Genomic DNA, 18405 nt, shown 5'->3' with positions numbered 1-18405 from the left:
CCAGACATGAGGGCTGCCCATTCCCTTCCCACAGTCTTGGTGGCCATGTAAGCAGAAGTTGGAAACACCATCTAACTGCCCAGCTCTGACTGGCTTGGCTGAGGGAGTCCTCCCCTCTGTCCTGTCACAGAGCTCCCCCACCCCTCAAGTCCCCTGGTTGTCCCATCCTACAGTGCACTAATCCTCTCTCGCAGGCAGGACAGCACTCACTCCTATTTGAGGTCCATTATAGAGCTCCTGGCACAATGTCCACTCCCTGAGGGCAGGGACTTTATCTGGTGTGGTTCCTGCTGTGTTCCCAGCACCCAGCATGTGCCAAATAAATCTTTGGCAAGTAAATGAGGGAATGAACGGTGCAGCCCTGACACCTAGAGAACCATGGGGATCAGCGTCTCTGACCTACATGTTACAGGAGGGGAATTGAGAGGCCCTGAGGTAAAGGTCAGCCCACATCCTTGCAGATAAGGACAGAGCCAGGGTATACTGGGGTCTGGTGACATCCAGCCCAGCCCTCCCAGCCTGCTTGCCCTGCCTGATGGGGACACTGCCCGGGGTGTCCGCGCCCCCTGGCGGCTGAGGAGCAGGCTGGGCCACTGGCAGCCACTGGTGACACACAGATGACAGAGTGGGAGATTTACTTCCGGTTCATGTTACTTCTGAGCAGTCTGTACTTAACCCTTTAGGGGAGCGTTTGTGTTCAGAACCCTGCAGTAGCAGGACATCCTCCAAGGGCCACACAGACACTCGCTCTGGGCGGAGCATGCCTAACTGCAGATGGAGCCTGAACTCCAAGCTGCACAGACACATGATGCTCAGAACTGTGGTTAGAAACAACACTCAAAGCAAAACAAACACATGTTGACAAAGTGGTCCTCTTCTAAGGCTCTGTCTTAGAGAGCTTTTCTGCATACACAACAGGGATAGGACGAACGAGTGCTGATCTCTCTCCCATAAACTCCTAATTTAGTGTAAGAATGTTGTGATTTTTAAAATGACATTTGTTGGACTTCCCTGGTGGTGCGGTGGTTAAGAATCCTCCTGTCAATGCAGGGGACACGAGTTTGGGCCCTGACCCAGGAAGATCTCACATGCCGCGGAGCAACTAAGCCCATGAGCCACAACTACTGAGCCTGCACTCTAGAGCCTGCACACCACAATGAAGAGTAGTGCCCCGCTTGTTTCAACTAGAGAAAGCCTGCGTGCAGCAACGAAGACCCAACGCAGCCAAAAATAAATATATAAATAAATAAATTTAAAAACATCAAGCCCCAATTAAAAAAAAAAGACATTTGTTTTAGCAGCCATAATGCATTGAGAGTATCATATTTTTCACAAAGGGACTGTAATAGTCCCTTTATTTTCGAGTCCTTGAAAAAAGTATCAAAAAATATCCCTTGAAAAAAGTATCAAAAAATATCAAAGTGCTAAGAAAATCAAATTCACATAGAAACAAATCTTTTCCTTTTTTCCCCCAACCAACTGCATTGTAATCTCACCAAGTGAGCATGAATTTGTGGTGAAATATTTTAAAAATTGTCGGCAATCCCCCCTTCCCCTCTCAGACCCCCTGAGGACCAGCAGAGCGGGCGGTGGGGAGTGGAGAGGGTTGGGAGGGAGGGGCCTCCTCTGACCTGGGGTCTGCCTCCACTGGGCACCTCTGAGCTGACTGGGATTTTATTAGGGGAAGAAGCCACTGTGGTTCAAATGGAAGAACTGATGCGAGGTGCTGCACAGACGAAACATGGCAGGAATCTCCCTGAATGCTTTCTTTGTGGGGAAATGTAAACCCAAAGAGCTCAAAGAAGCCAAGGGGGAAGCCAATACACATGGGGAATACTTTAAATTTCCAGGCCCCCAGGAGCCCATCAGCCTGGGGGTGTAGGGTCCAGGCTCCCCTGCAGGACGGCAGAGACCTGCTGTTGGCATTTTGGTGGTGGAGGGGTGGGACTGGCCAGTGACTGGGTGTTATGACACGTGCACATTGTGGGCAGGTGTCCACAGTGGCATCTGCTGAGCCTGTCTGGGGTTGGCCCATGCACTCTTCCCTCTGGGATGCCCCATGGATCTACACACCCTATGTCAGGCTTGGGCCAGGATGTTTCCCCAGTGAAACCCAGCAGCCACAAGGAGAGTGCCCCTGGCAGGGGGACAGGTGGGAGTGAGCACAGAATGTTCAGAGACCATTCAGGGAGGAGGCTGGGCAGCAGGCGGGTGGGAGACATGACTGGGCCTCAGACAGACGGAGAAGATGGCTAGGAATAGGCAGAGTGATCGGCAGGAGTTCTGAGGATTGGGGATGTAGGTGTCAAAGGCTAGTAACAACCCCTTCCCCAGGCATTTGATGCTCGGGCCAGCTGCCCTGGCCACCTGCTAGCCTCTGTGAGGCCCATTCCTGTCTTCCCCTCAGTCCTGTGGCTGCCTCCTGGCTGAGTTCCTGTCATCTACTTCCCAAGTATGTTCTCTGCACTGTGTCACTGTTTGTGTGGAATCGCTCACACATCCAGTGGCCAGCAGTTCTGCCCTGGGACGACGGCCCAAAGGAGCCTTCAGAAGTGCCCCTGGAAGGGAGCAGTCAAGGCCACATGGGCATCATCTCGGGGCACAGGGACAAGAGCAACACGAGGGCCTTGATGCAGCATGAGTGGCAGCCTGGCACAATACATGCACATTAAAAGCACGGCACAACCCAAGAGAATTGAAAACACGTGTTCAAACAAAATGCACAGGCACATCCAGAACAGCACTACTCACAATAGCCACAAGGGAAAAGCAACCCAAAGCCCATCAATGGATGGCTAGATAAAATGTGGTCCATCCATTATCCAACAGAACATCATTTAGCCATAAAAATGAAGCACTGATACATGCTACAACGTGGAAAAACCTTGAAGACGTCAGGCTGAGTGAAAGAAACCAGACACAAAAGGACACGATATGATTCCATTTATATGAAATACCCAGAAGAGGTAAATCCAATAGTGACAGAAAGTAGATTAGTGGTTTTCTGGGGCTGGGGTAATGGGAATGGGGAGTGACTGCTAATGGAGATGGGGTCTCCTTTTGGGGTGATGAAAATGTTCTGGAACTAGACAGAGGTGCTGGTTGTACATAGTAAATGTATTCAGTACCACTGAATTGTAGATGTTTAAATGTTAACTTTATGTGACTTTCACTTCAAAAAGGAAAAAAAAAAAACCTAGGCACATGAAGGCTGACCCATGAGTTTTCTAAGAACACAGGGAATAGAACACCAGGCAGGTGAGAAAGTCTGTCTGTGGCGAGGGCCAGGACAGACAGTGCTGTGGGCCTTGCATGCCATGTCTCAGGGGTTTCCTCCCCTCTAGGCAGGGCTGGACTGAAGAACATCATCATTAGAGGGGAACAGATTCAGGTTTCCACCAGGTCCTCCAGTCCAGGGCATCGGGTTCTGCATCCTCACACTCTGTAGTTCATAGCAGAAGTCTCTGTGGCCCCGCTGGCTGGGCGGGGAAGGTTAGTCTTTGGGATGGCACATGTGAGGGGCAGACGGCACAACAAAGACACAGTGAGTGACGGCTCCCGCAAATTATTTTACTTTGAATATATAGGAAAAGAAATCTACAAACGAGAAGCTATGTTCTACGGTTATGTCTTTTAAACAATTCTTGTATTTACAGAATTTTTTTTTCCTGATTAAAAGCACCAGCTGAAGATATAGGTTGCTAAAAACAAAGGACACTGCAAACCCATTAAAAGACCGTATGCCAAACATACTTACTGAAAACCCTTTAAGGAAACAAGGACAATGCAACCAACAAATTTACCAACCGTGCCAGGCAGCCCTTTCCGAGTTCCCTGCCTGTGCTCCCAATAAATGGGACGAGGAGTGCTTACCCAAGGGGGAGGACCCTGGCCTCACCCATGGGCGACTGGGGGGATCCAACAGGGGAAGGCAGCTGTCTCCGATGGAACCTGGCACCTCCCGGACCAACATCCCCAGAACCGTAGGCCCTGAGGGCCACCACTGCTCATAGGAGGAAGTGGGAGGCGCACACAAGGGGTCTGACCAGCTTTAATTTACCTGCCAACAGGAATCTTTCTGCTACTCCCTCACACCCCTGTATGCTTAAGGGTTTGGAGTTTTTGATTTTTCCTGAAAACTTAGCTATATGACACTAGCTATGTCTCCCTGGGGGCCTGCTTGCTCTGTCTTAAATTCTTATGATTGAGGAACTGTGAGGCACTGAATTTAGACCCACAGGTATTTACGACAGCTTTATGTAATTGAAAGGTGCTGCAGTGAAGGGGACATTCAAAGCTCACACACATGCACGCATGCAGTACACGCGGGTTGGCTTCCATAAAGCTAGAGTGGAATATTAAATATCGAGTACTGAATTCTTAACTGTAAACTTAGGAAGTTAACCTTTACATATACTTAGATAACAAAGTGGTCACTAAAAGCACTTTAACATCAGGACAGACGTTAAGTTTGGAGGTTCTTATTTCAACTGCTCTACATACAAAATGTCCTAGAAGCAAAGAAAGGTTTAAATAAATACACAGAGACAAGCACGATGTAAAGTGTGATTGAAGAAACGTGGGTCTGGAGAGGCTCGACAGTGTGGGGTCCTGGCCTGCAGGCGCCACTTGTAGCAAGACAGGTGCTCTGTCCCTTGGGTGGAGGGGAGGACCTGGGGGGCATCCTGGAGGGGGGAGGAAGACAGGATGTGGACAGCTCATGACCAGACGTCAGACCCACATTTGCAGACCTCACAGGCCCAGTGGTGTCATCAAGGGGGCAGCCCCAGGGAGCATGGGAGAGGACCACTCTTTCGAGTGACCCAGGATGACACAGAGAGGGTGGGTCCTCTTAGGACAAAACTGCCAGCCCGTCCCTTCAACCACTAGCTCACTTGCATGCCTGTTGCCGGCCCCCAGGAGGGCAGTAGGGCCCTGATATGGGCAGTGGCCCAGAGCAGGGAGGTCTGCTGACAGGCTTGCTTATGGCTAAGGCACACCCAGGCCTCAGGGCCCAGGCAGCTGACCTGAGAGATCCCTACATTCCTTCCTTCACAGACACTGAGGCTTCGAGAAACAGCCTTCACGGTGCTGGGTGACTAGACTTGAACCAACAAGCAGTTGTGACTAGCAAAACCACTCACCACCCCTCAGCAGGGAGATGATCCCAGGTGCCGGAAGCTAAAGGCGGCAGCTGCTTTGACTGCCCCCAACGTCACCATCACCTGGGGCACCTCCTCAACTATCCAAGAGGAGCACAGAACCAAGAATGGCTGCCTGGGCCTGGCAGAGCCTCCTGGGGTCCAGCTCAGGAAAAGTTTCCAATGCTGTTCTGAGACCCAAGGCAGGTAGGTTTCCTCCTTCCCTCTGAAAACAGGGCAGGGGGCCAAGGGAGTGGCTGCCTGCAGGCTGGTGGAGCTTCAGGTGTCTGCAAACATTCTCCGCAAAGGAGGCTGCAGAGCTGCCAGAAAGCAAGCCCCTTTGATCTGGCACCCTGAGTTGGGCTGAGGAAGGTCCCTCTCCCCTGCTTCTTGACCCGCACTATGGACGCTGACAGGGGGAGGGTGGCTGGTGCAAACACAGGAGTTTCTGCTCTGGGTGCCAGCTCTGTGAAGACACAGACACACACAGACACACACAGACACACACACACACGCGGCTGGACAGTGAATCCAGTCAAGGTGCAGATGTTTGGAAGCCAAGTTCCTGGGTCCCCCAGGGTCCCTAGCTAGAGGCCCTAGCTGCCAAAAGGATGGATGCTGGACAGAAAGGCAAGCTGGGAAAAGCATCGTGGCAGGATGTCCATTTTTGTCCCTGACATGAGCAATGACTTCTTCTCTCTAATTTTGGGCCAGAAACTGGTGTCTTGTCTCTGGGCACTGGAAGCTGCCATAAGCAGAGGAAACACTCCAGCGCAGCATAGAGGCCCAGGCGATGGAAGTCATGTGGCACCTCGGTGGTTAAGGACCACCCCTGCATGCAGGATCAGGAGCTGGCCGGTGGCTGGCACTCCACTCCCCGCCCAGACACACTCTCTTGAAGACATGACTCAGACGTGGAAGCAGGACTGGCAGCTCAAGTCCACTTTGAAGGATGGCTCTGGAAAGTTGGCTCCAAAATCCCACCTGCGAGCCTCAGCACCCGGACTCCTGGTACTCGGCAAGAACGGCCAGCCGGCCCTTCCTGGGAGGACGGGAATTGGCCCTCCACACTCCCCAGGGACTTGGAAGCTCTGGAGACAGTCGGGAAAGAAGCCTGGGGACAGCCACGCCAGCACGTCTCTAAGGAAAGCTCAAGTGCCATCTGTGTGGAAGTTGGGGACACACCAGGCCCCACAGAGGCCCGAAGAAGCTGAGTGGCCCTGTCCAGGGGTCTCACAGGAGGCTGGCCAGGCTGGTGTTGGGTCCATTCTGAGCTTGGAACTGCACAGGAGGCGGGCCGTCTGTCCACTGTTGGGGAAGAGGACACACAAGTGAGGTCCTTCTTAAAGAGGAGCAGGGGTTTGCTGGGCCACATGTCTGCGCCTGGAACACTGCCCTCCTCGGGCTGGTCACCAGCCAGGACCCTGCGTCTTCCAAACTGGAGTCAGATGGGCCCCCAGGAAGCAGCCTGCATCACCCACTTGGGTTGGTGCTATCTTGCCCATCCAAGGGGGCTCCTGAGGCCAGGCTGAGTTAAGGGATTGTTGGGGAGATGGAAGGAAATGGTAGCCAAGTGTGTACTTCCCTCCTCAGGAAGCGTGTCCCCCAGGGTCTACAGATCAGGTGAGCTGGCCCCAAGGAGCCAACCAGTGCCCTCATTTTGTCTCTCCCACCCTGTGCCCGTACCGTGATAAGGTTGTGCTCAGGGAGGCTGCATGCCTCGATGTGGTCCTGGAGCAGCTGCTGCGAGAAGTTCTGGTGCATCTGGGCGGCTTCATGGGCATCCATGGCATTCCCGCAGGCTTTGTTCAGGTCTGAGGGTGGGATACGCACAAAGGATGGGCCTGCTTTGGCCTGCCACTGCCCCCACACCCTCCCCTTGGGTGTGGGTGGAGCCCTAAAGTCAAACCCCAGCTCTGCCAGTGGGTTGCTGTGTGCCTGGCACATCACCTGCCCTGAGCCCTGTGTCAAGGTCAGCAAAGCCCACTTACCAGCAGCCCTCACATGTGCCCTCCTATGTTCCTGAGTCCTTTGTCCTTGGAGGTGGATGAGCAACAAGGCCCACAGGGGCAGATATAAGGGCTGGTAGGGCAGTGAAAGTCCCTGGGGCTCCCTGTGGATGCAGCACTCAGCACTCCCAGGGATTTCCTGGCCAGCTAGTTCTTGGGCACCCAGGAGCCCACCAGGAGCAAGGCACCCAATGCTCACTTCTGAGGCAGGAGGACTGAATGGGTGCATGAAGTCCACTGCAGATAGGAACAGGTTGCCCTCTACCTCCTCCCCAGGGCCCTGGGTGAGTCTATGGACCTCAGTTTCACAACCTGTAAATGGGAGAGCAGCAGTAACAACACTGACACCTGCTGAGCACCCTGGCTCGTCCTGCCTGACAGAAATGACTGCCATCCCCATTCATGGGAAAGAAACTGAGGCCAAGTGCCAGGGCTCACAGCTCAACTCTTCACTCAGATGCCAAGAACTAGCCTTGTGGGTCCCAGAGAGACAGAATCAGATTCTGCGTAGATCTCACTATGTGAACGAGCCCACTGCCCTCAAACAGGGCCTCCTGAGAAGCCCGAGAATGTGCTAGAACTGGGGCTATGGCCTGCAGAGGCCCAGTCTGAAGCAGAGGCTTAGCAAGGCTTACCTAGGATCCTCTAGCCTTTGGCTCTACCCAGAAGCCCCAATCTCTTACTCACCTCTTAGCAGGGCCGATGACCACAGCTGCACTGACATATCTGGGATCTTGCTGGCTAGCTGCATGGCTGGCACCACCATGTTGTTACTCTCCTGTCGATCGAGCAGTAGAGGAGTCAAGGGCGGGGGGTGGTGGCAGAAAGGGCTGGTGGCAGGGACAGCGTGGGCCCCACCTGTGACCTCCTGCTGCTTGGCATATACCCACTCCTACTTCAGAGCCTATCTCAAATGACCCTCTCCGAAGTACTCCTCGACCACCTTGGGGAAAAATAAACTGCCCCCACGCCTCGGCTCTGCATGTGCCTCCTCCCTGGGGTACAGCTATGGGCAACTCTATGTGCCTTTGTCTTTCTAGCCAGAGGAAAAGGCACTGGTGGCAGTCAGCCCTGGACCCATATCAGTAGCTGATTAGAAATACAGATTCAGGGGTCCCAGGGCTGGGAAAGGGCAGCAGTCTGTCCTGGCAGGAGCAACGAGGGCTGAACGGACAAAAGAGAGAGGAAGAGAAGTTTCTCTTCTACGTACGAGCCTGCTCTTGTGCGATGGGACACACGGGGCTGTTGGGGCAGCAGGATGTTTGAACCCTCCAACCCTGACTCCACCACGTGATTGCAACAGCGCCCCCGGCCCCCAATCCCCAGGATGAGCTGAGTGAGAGCCGCTGGGGGCTGTAAACACCCATCCTTGAGCCCGCAGTGACCAGCAGTACTGCTGTGACTCCACCCAGTCCAGAGACCACAGCCTGCTGGCCTAAATGTTGGGTTCAGGGTGGCACTGGGAAAACTCCCAATGCGGCAATACCTTGCAGCCTGGGGGGACACTTGGCATGTAGCCCAGAGACGTACAAATCCTCAAAACCAACTCCTGAGGCCCAGATTCAACATGGCCACGGTTGTGCAGGACATGCCGCCACACAGACACAAAAGCCCAGTGACTTTATGCTGCCTTGTGGCCAGCACCTTGAAGATAAGCTCCAGGTGGGTCTCAAAACTTTTCAAAATTGAACCAAGCCCTTCCAAGACCTCAGAATGCACAGCACAACAGGGAAAACTACTCTCCTCCTCTAGACCTGGGGCTGGGAGGGAGCTGCCAGGTGGGAGAGTCCCCCTTGGCTCAGGTTCCCCCATGACAGCTTGGGGCTGCCCCACAAAACCTGGGTTTGAAGAGCGGTGTGATCCTGAGAGTGGTCCTGTATGATGCCACCCACAAACTTGTAATGCCCAAGGACACTCTGGCCTGGCAGGCCCGGGGCAAGCAGTGTCTCCCCCAAACCTGGAGCTGCTTGAGGCGGGACCTGGGTTTGAGGACTCTTGGTGGCCCCATGTTACCCAACATGGGCCCAGGCACAAAGGGAGCAGCAGAGGTTCCCAAATAAGCTCTGTAATTTCCTCCGGGACTGACCCAAACATGAACCAGAAGCTGCAGCTGAGGAGCTGCTCTGCCCATCCTAAAGGTGGCTTCTGGACAAAACAAGAGCCAACAAGGTCTGGGTTCTAAGCCTGGGTTTGCAGTTTGGGGCTGTGTGACTTTTTTTTTTTTTTTTTTTTAAACTTTATTTATTTTTTGGCCATGCCGTGCGGCATTCGGGATCTTAGTTCCCCAACTAGGGACTGAACCTGTGCCCCCTGCAGTGGAAGAGCGGAGTCTTAACCACTGGACTGCCAGGCAAGTCCCTTTTTAAAAATTTTTGTTATTTTTTAAAAATCTGGGGCTGTGTGCCTTCAATCTCCCCATCTGGCGACGAGGTAATCACAGCCACTGCACCAAGACACAAGCCAGCTGGCCTACACTCAGTGGAGCCTCACATTGAGCACCTTGTCCCTGCCTAACCCCCAGATACACACTGAGGCCACTGTCCTCACTGTGCTCAGTGAGTAGTGTGACAGGTGTTGTAGAAGGAGTGGAGCTACACTCAGAAGGGAGAACTTAGTACTGGTCCTCCTCCTTTCAGGGTGATGATACCCCACAGGGTTCAGGCCACAGCTACAGGGCATGTTGGCCTGGCAAACACTTACCACATGACTGTGCGGAAGGGGATGCACCAGGCTCCTTAAAAGCACTCACTCTTCAGAAGCCCTGGGGCTTGATCAGATAGAACTTTATGGGCCAAGACAAGTACTCTGCACTATCTGTCCCAAAAAAACAGCTGAAGCACGTTTGGCTAAACTACGGAGTTGATGCAGCTTAAAAATTCTCACTGCCGTTAGAAAAAAGCTCCAACACAGTGGTGCAGAGAAAGACCAGACATAAAATTATAAAACAGCCTGACAAACAAAACCTATGTATGGGCAGACGCAGGCAATGGAAAGAGCTGGAAGACAGAAGACATGCAATGACTTTCTTCTTTGCTTCTCAGACTTTCTATGAGAAATAAAATACATGCCATATTTTATATTGACAAATATTTTCTTAAAAAAATTAAAGACCCTGTATGGTCGACGGGTTAGAGCAGGTGATATATACATACACGCCCAGATGGGGAGACTCAGAGTCAACTGATCCCACCAGAGACCAGTTGGCATGGGTGGGGACCAGGCCCAGGGGGGCACTGTTGGTGAGGGTAAAAACACAGAGTACACTGAAGACACCATGTGTGATGGGCAGAGATGGAATCCTTGGGATTGTGACTGAGAGGACACACTCCTTCTCCCCAAGTATTAACACAGGAAAGGGAACCTGCCCTCAGCCTTGCCAGCTTTGGGCAGCCTGACCAGCTCTAGCTCCACTGAGCCCTGAGGCTTTGCCTGATGACTGCCCATGACCAACACTGGCCCTGTCTGCCCCACAGATGCATCCTCCAGGGATCCAAAGCTCCCCCAGCCCTGCCTGCCCAGGCTGTCTGAGCCAGAGTGCCTCTGCCCTGGCTGAGCCTCACGGAGCAACGGTGGGTGAGGGGTCAGTGAGATGCGATCATTGTGGGGCACAGAATGGGAGGCACTTCCTTGCTAGGTTCCCCCCACTAAGCACCACCCTGGCCCCATGCCCCTCAGCCTGGCCCCGTGCCCCTCAGCCTGACCCCATGCCCCTCAGCCTGACCCCTGACACTCACCCTATGGTTTCCCAACACATAGAAGATGTGGCCCAGGAGCACAAGGGAGCAGGCTGTAAGCCGGTTCAGGTCCTCTGCATTGGACATCTTCAGGGTTTCCCGCAGAAATCGCCTTCATGAGAAGAACAGATGATGAGGCCCCATCGGGAGGCCTTTGGGGAAGAAAAGGCAGCAGTGGCCTTGAGGCCCTGAGCAGAGGGCCACCCACCCCATCTGGCAGTGGGTGGGAAGGGCAGGGACAGGGGACCTAGGCACATGCTGTTGGGAGAAGAGAAACACCGGGAGGTGCCGGGCACAGGGCCACCTGCCCTCTCCCAGTACTCACTTGGCCTCATTATAGCGTCCCTGGAAGAAGGAGAAGAGCCCACGCACGTAGAAAGCTGCTGCTCGGAGGCAGTGTGAGCTGAGGGGAGAGCAGAGCGTCACATCTTGGTGGGGTTTTTGTGAAAGCAGCAGATTTACAAAAGGGGAGTGGGTGGGGGTGTATGACGTGTTGGGGTACATGGGGCAGTCTAGGGTCCCACAGGTGCTCACACCACCCCAAAGAGCAGAGAAAGCATAAGACAGCTAGTAAAGCAGAACTCAGGGCCTGGGGCAGCCTACCTGACAGGGAAGCTGTGGTCTGGATTGATCCTCTCCAACAAACTGTACAGCTGTGAAAGAAATGTCTGCAAGTTAGGATAATTCCACATTTCTAAATATGAGAGAGCTCGGCCCCAGATATGCTAGTAAATTGACTAGGGCTGCCTGCAACTTCCTGAGGAATGTGCCAATACCCCAAATCCCATGCCTGTAAGCAACCTGCCGGGAGAAGGGGCGGGACCTGCAACATCACTGACATCTTAGGTGCCCTTTGGCTGTCATATGGAGGGTGTGCTGGTGGATGAGGGTTGAAGTGGGCTGAGGCTTCACCCAGTACCCACACAGTCCCTTCAGCAGGCAGACACTGGGGTGGGGGTGGGGAGGAGACACAAGGGAACCAAACTCCTCTGAGACCACCAAGGCCACACCAGGCCCTCATGACCCTGCCCACTGTACTTCCTGGCTACTGGAGCGGCTGCACTGGGCTTTCTTTCTTTCTTTTTTTAATAAATGAGTTTTTTTTTAATTAATTAATTTTTTGGCTGTGTTGCGTCTTCGGTGCTGCGCGTGGGCTTTCTCTAGTTGCATCGAGCAGGGCCTACTCTTCGTTGCGGTGCATTGGCTTCTCATTGCTGTGTCTTCTCTTGTTGTGGAGCACAGGCTCTAGGTGCGTGGGCTCAGTAGTTGTGGCACATGGTCTCAGTTGCTCCGTGGCGTGTGGGCTCTTCCCGGACCAGGGATTGAACCCATGTCCCCTGCATTGGCAGGCGGATTCTCAACCACTGTGCCACCAGGGAAGTCCTGCACTGGGCTTTCTACCCAAAGCATTTAAGCCAATCACCTGGGAAGTCAGCTAGGCTTTCTGAAGCCAAGAGGTGATAGTGGCCTGAACTAAGAAATGAAAGTCGCAGGGGTGGAGACAAGTGGCCGAATCTGAGATACTCTAGAGGGGTGAGGGCTGGGGGGAAATTGCAGGGATAAGGGGGTGTTGCAAGGGGAACCTGGTGGGAGGGACTTATCCTGCGAGGTCAAGCCCTGGCCCACCTCCCCACCTCAGCAGGCTGGGGCACCAGAACAACCTAGGGGCCTAATGCAGACAGCTGCCCAAGCTGTTGCTCCTTGTAACTGAGCCATGAGGCCTCACCAATGTTCTAGAACAGACATCTCAGGGTAGAAGAAATTGTTTTGTTTTTTTTTTTCTGAGGGATTCAGTAAAGCTTGGCTCGTTTTCAGTAGGGAAAAGTGTTAATTGGCTATGGGAACGTTTCTGTCCTAGACTTGGCCTTCCCCCAGCCATGCCTACAATCCGCTGCGTGGGACACCTTGTTGGAGGGCAAATACCCCAGGGCTGCTGAGATTTGCTGGTGCCCAGGACAACACTCCCCCCACGCCCCCCTCCAAGTAAGAGTTGAAACAAAGGATACCAAACATGAAGCATGTCACCTACTACCTCTTGATGTCTATTTCCTTCCCGTATATACACACTCGCCAGATTGGTCACGATGAAGGCCCACAGCTCCTGGTGATTGGTGAGCTGGAATGGGAGACACAGGGCATTAGGGGGCTGGGCTGAGCACAGTCATGTCACATAGGGGCCGCCTGGCGGCATCAGAGCCACCCAAACGCTCCACAGTGGCTACCTTGGAATCTCCTTATTCTTTTCATTCCAAACACACACCCCTTGCCTCCTAAACCCAAGGACAAAACTGTTAGTTCTTTTCATTATAAAACAATCACCCACGTTACGGGAAATTCCGGAAACAGAAAAGCCAGCCACCCTGATCCTGCCCTCAGAACACACCAGTTTGGTCTATTCTCTGCTGTCTCTTGGTCTGAGACCTGGCTGGGCCCTCCCTCTATGCCACAGGCAGTAACCCCAGGACCCGTGTGCTGACACAACAGAGGAGTACGCTGATTCTCGGGGAGGCAGGGACCCTGCCTGGAAGAAGCCGAAGCTGTTAGAGGCCAGAAATGCTTCTGACAGCTGGTGGTAGACAGACCCTGATTCCCAGTTCTTCTGGGGGGACAAGAACAGCCACGAGAGGGACCAAGCTGAGCGGGCTGAGCATTCCCTATGGGGCTGAGGGAGTGCAGCTGTGTAGGAGGCCAAGGGTGCCTAGGAAGCACAAACTCCACCTGGAGGCCCCTGGCAGGTGCCAAGGAGGTCCAGAAGGTCATCTGATCTGAGCAAAGATGCTCCAATATGCTTGTCATGGGACCGCAGGAACAACGTGTGGTTGGGGGTCATGTGGGGTTTGGGTCCAAGTCCTGGCTGCACCCCCCCCAAACCCCGGCCAGTGGGGAGGACTTCCTGGGACACACACCATCCGTCAGGAATTTTGATGTTGAACCAAAGAAGCAGCAGCCACTTGTGTAGGAATTGAGATGGGGAAGGAGGGTCCAAGAGACCTCCATAGGGCCGCGGGCAATGTGGGGTGGTCCTGGCACCACTGTAGGGAGCAGCACCAGCTGACCAGGGCCAGAAGTAGCTGTGACACAAGTCAACGCCACCTGGCGGGCTATCGGGAAGACTGAGAATCGTGAGCGAAAGTGGCTGAACAGGCCATAGCACCAGCCCTGAGTTAGCTGGGGAAGCCCCACTGCAGGCTAGCCAGGAGCCCCCTTGCCCACAGCTATCCCTCATTAAGCTGTGCTGCCAGTGCTGGCCTTGCCTGCAGCTGAGCAGCACAAGACGTGACACAGAAAGCCCTGGATAAATGGTGTATCACTGTCACCGCTGGCATCAGGCTGAATGCTGTGGAGTCACCTGCTGACCATGGTTTTGTATGGCTGTTGTCCTCATCACAGACCACGCCCGACTCCTTACTCAGAAGCACCGCCTGCCCCATAAAGCGAGGGCCGGCACCTTACCCGCAAAGCTGTGGTGAACTGGGCTTCAGCGTTGTCCATGCAGTTGACAGAGACACAATACAGGCCCTGGAAGAAGAAGATGCTGAGGGCTCAGAGCCACATGCAGCTTGCCCGGGCCTTCACAGCTGCACCCAGGCGAGCCTGACAAGTGACTCTACTGAGCTAGCTATATCTGAGCTTTACCCTGACAAACAGGGAGAAAGATCGCATGCTTAATTATTCCTGCCTCCTGGGACCTAAGTCAACTTGGACTTGATGACATGCTTGTCAGAGTGAAGTCCACAGGGAAGGTTCTGAATTCTGCCGGGGGTGGTGGTCACAGGGTTACTCGCAGGGATGGGGCTGGGGGTGGGCAGCCCTCATGCACTCACCAGCAGTGTATGCAGCTGTGCTGCGTGGTTGGAGAAGAGCCGGGGGGATTGCTGGCACAGCTGACAGACCTGGGAGATCTGCCGGGAGAAAGCATGTCTGACATCACTTGGCCTGTAATGTGGGACCCAGTGTCCTGGCAGCATTGAGGAGAGACCCCAAAGCCGGTGGGTGTGCCCACGTCCTGCCCAGTCTAACTTGGGCACAAAGTCCCAGCGGATGTGCCCATTGTGAGGATTAGGCACAGCCTTGACCTCTTTGAGGATGGTGATCCTTGTCCATTACCCGCCTTCTCCCTTTCCAACTTGTGTCTCAGCTGTACAGTACCTTCACCCTTATCAAGGCCCCCGTGCCCTTTCAGGAAGGTGGGCATAAGGGATTACGGATCACAGGGCAGGAGGAGTGCTAGAACTGCCGTCAGGGGACCCTAAAACCCCAGACCCCATGTTCCTTGGGCATGCCAACTTTTAGGTAAAAGCCTCTGATCAGTTGTGTCCACGCAGGGTCGTGGACTACCAAGTTATAGTCATATGACAGATGACGTCCTGCTGACACGCACTGGAGACACATTTACATTCTCCCACATGACACCCTCCGAGACCCAGCAAACTCAAACCACTCTACCCCTCAGCCTTCCCACCCTGTGTGTGTGCAGCCCCCAGTGGCCTCACCTCCTGCAGCGCTGTGGCCTTGTGTCCTGTGACGAGCCTGCACATGATGATGTGCTCGAGCAGGATTACTTGGAAGGAGGACAGAATGGGGCTGCAGTCGAGCACTGGGGGCGAGAGGCAGGGATGAGCATTCGAAGCGTGGGCGGAGGAGACAACTGAGGAGACACTGACCCCTGCCTCCTAGGGGCTTCGAGCCCTCCGGCCACACCGGCCCCTCAGCTACCTGGGTCTGAGCCCACTTGCTCCGCTGGACACTGGCCCAGCACCCAGTCTGTCACCTTGCTTGGTGCCCACAGCACCCTCAATGCTTAATTGAGGGGGTGCATCTCCCTGTCTAGGTGAGGAAACAGGCTCATAGCAGGCTTTGGTGACCAGAGTATTGTAAGAGCAAGAAATTCTGGAGGAATCTGTCTTCCATCCTCACCACACCCCGACCCACCTGAGTGCTCAAGGGCACTCTAGACACAACACATTCTAGAAATGGTGAAGTTGCCTGGGAGACTGAGACCATGGCGATAGGCCTCAGGCAACAGCGGGGGGACCCTAGCTTCTGGCTGCCCCAAGCGGTTGTCCTCACATTGGAACCAGACAGCACTTTCCCAACTCATCTGAAGGGAGAGAACCGCAGCCCCCGCGGGCGTTGGTTCTCTGGCTCTAAGGCTCTTCCCCAGCAGCACTGACAAGGGCACAGGGAGTGAATGAGGTTAACAGGCGCACAAGCCAGCCAGGGATATGTGGGGCTCTGGGTTCCTACTAGTCAAAGGTCCTTGATCGCACAGGATGGATTAGTCAAGCATCCAGGAAGAACCCAGGGCCTCCAGAGGACCTGCTGTCAGTCAGTTCCAATCCCAACCTCACCCTGAACACAATCCACATCACGATACTGATAACAGACAGCAAAAGCAGCTACCGCCTGTTTCAACTGAGCACTGCCGCCCCAGCAGCCCCCAGAGGAGTCCCGCTAACCCTCATGGCTATCTTGCACAGTGAGGGGGACAGGACAGAGATGGCACAACCACCCCACAACACAACCCCCTGGGGGTCAAGGATCCAGTCCAGGCCTGGCCTGCTCTGCCCGAACCTGGATCATCCCTATCTTCCAACTGGGGTAACAAGACCCAGGGGCAACAAGACCCATGGGGCAGGGACCCGTGCTGCAGTCTTTAAAGGTCCTTCAGGCTCAGCATAGGAGGTGGTGATCGGGCTGCCCACCAGGGGGATACTTGACCCACTGAGCCCCACAGAGCCTGACATACTCTTGAGCTTCTCCAGCTGCATGAGGGCCTTGTCTGTGTACTTCTGTGCCTTCTCTAGGTAGCCGGCTTGCATGGAGTGCATCACAGTCACCTGGTGACAAGATCAGATGGTGGTGGTCACTGGGGCCCTCTCCTCTCTCACCTGGGCCACCAGGCCCCGGCCCCTCCAGGGACTCACCAGGTAGACAAGCACGCACATGTGCTCCTTGGGCAGCCAGTGGAAGAGGTCAGCGGGGTTGCTGGGCAGGATCTCATCATCGTGCAGTGTGGAGATGGTCTGGATGCACTGCTGCAGCTGCTTCAGGCATGGCTTCACGCTCTTTACCTGCAGCAGGCAGACAGCAATGCACACCTGAGCACCTGTCTGCTCCTATCAGGTGCCAACCACCCTTAGGAGGCAGGTCCCCACAGTAGCAGCTAGCCAGGTCCTGCCTGCCCATCGGCTCCTCAGCCCTTCCTTCCCAGGAACTCCTACCACACCTACCACTTGCAGGAAGCCCAATCCCCCAGATGGGTCAGCCAGCTTTCAAGGCACAGGGCAGGGCCAGGAGGGTCATCTGTGAGATTGAGGCTCCACAACCACCCAGCGCTGGGCCCAACACCAAGGCCCAGGAAAGGCCTGCTCAAAAACCCTGCTCCAGCCACATTTTCTCCTTCCTGCAGTGACCCCAAGAGAGGAGGACACGGCTGGTTATCCTGGGGGGTGTGAAGTGGCCACTCGGAGTCCTGCAGGTGCTGTGGTTTATACAGACTGGCCTTTCTGCACCAGGAAGCCCCATTCCGAGGCCCTACAGGCCATCTCCACAGCCGTCAGCACCCTGTGAGAGTTTGCACTGTGCTCCTATGTGTTGACTGAAGTGCTCGGCCCAACAAGCAAAAGTGGGTGCGCGTGGGGGAACCAAGGAAGCGTGACAGGGTGGGGAGGGTGCGTGGGGCAGTACCCGTCCAAAAGGCTGAGACGTTCCCCCACGTACAGGTACAGCTGCTCCTCAACCATATGAGGGATGTGGGCTTTTTTTGTGTGTGCCTCAAACACAGCTGATTTTGTTAGTCCCTACTAAACTCCCACAAAGCTATCATTAACTGGGGGGTGGTGGACAGACATTGCTTGAGCACCTGCTGTATGCCAGGCACCATGCCAGAATCCCCAGTGTATTTTCTTGGATTCCCTAAACTGCCCTCAAGGTCATTTCACCATTCACAAACTGAGCAGATGTGTGTGAGGCCACAGCTATTCCCGCTATAAGGGCAGAAATGGGACAGACCCATTCCTGGAGCGCCCTCTGTCCACAGAGGCACAGTACTCATGCCAGAGCACGACAGGGCTGTGGGGGAATCGAGCCCCGAGTGACAGACGTGCCCAGTGGTGAGGGAAAGGAGGAAATCGCAGAGCTGATGTCTTAGCTTACAGGCCCACCCACCACCTGCCTGCTCCCCAGCAGCCCTCAGGTGAGAGGCACTACATACCTGCCCAGCATCCAAGTAGTGGGTCACCTGGAGCACCAGGAAGAAGACACGCAGAGACTCTTTCTGGATGGGGTTCCCTTGCCAGTTCTCAACTATCTGTCCACAGAGGGTCAGTAGTGGGTGGACTTCCTGCAACTTGCGCTCCATCAGCAATAGCTGGGGAGGGAGAGGTGCACATGCTGGGAGACCCTCCTGGTACAAAGGACTGCCACCCACCTGCCCAGGAGCCGTGGGACTGCTGGCCCCACAAAGGGAGGGTGCGTACCGGGCTGGAACCCAGGTTTAGGCAGCGCCAACCCAGGCTG

The 18405-nt window shown here is 54.5% G+C and overlaps 1 protein-coding gene across 3 annotated transcripts in view; it reads right to left on the bottom strand.

Moving 5' to 3' along the window:
* Positions 1 to 2690: 2690 nt before the first annotated feature.
* The window catches only part of MAU2 (MAU2 sister chromatid cohesion factor), a 35635-nt gene continuing 19920 nt past the window's right edge, over positions 2691 to 18405 (bottom strand). The window contains exons 7-19 of one of the 3 annotated variants that reach the window (XM_081232520.1): positions 18101 to 18256; positions 16812 to 16958; positions 16634 to 16724; positions 15378 to 15481; positions 14709 to 14786; positions 14338 to 14403; positions 12914 to 13000; positions 11488 to 11537; positions 11210 to 11287; positions 10885 to 10996; positions 7838 to 7928; positions 6828 to 6955; positions 2691 to 6449 (exon numbers count right to left, since the gene is read on the bottom strand). In XM_081232520.1, coding sequence (XP_081088646.1) covers positions 6375 to 6449; positions 6828 to 6955; positions 7838 to 7928; positions 10885 to 10996; positions 11210 to 11287; positions 11488 to 11537; positions 12914 to 13000; positions 14338 to 14403; positions 14709 to 14786; positions 15378 to 15481; positions 16634 to 16724; positions 16812 to 16958; positions 18101 to 18256 — 1263 coding nt within the window. In that variant the 3' untranslated portion in view covers positions 2691 to 6374. The remainder of the gene's footprint in view (positions 6450 to 6827; positions 6956 to 7837; positions 7929 to 10884; positions 10997 to 11209; positions 11288 to 11487; positions 11538 to 12913; positions 13001 to 14337; positions 14404 to 14708; positions 14787 to 15377; positions 15482 to 16633; positions 16725 to 16811; positions 16959 to 18100; positions 18257 to 18405) is intronic. The other 2 variants (XM_081232521.1, XM_081232519.1) reach the window with 2 other exon arrangements.

The sequence above is a fragment of the Mesoplodon bidens genome (assembly GCF_964165515.1).
Source record: "Mesoplodon bidens genome assembly, chromosome: 4".
In the NCBI taxonomy this organism is placed as follows: domain Eukaryota; kingdom Metazoa; phylum Chordata; class Mammalia; order Artiodactyla; family Ziphiidae; genus Mesoplodon; species Mesoplodon bidens.
This window is presented reverse-complemented; position numbering and strand designations above follow the sequence as displayed.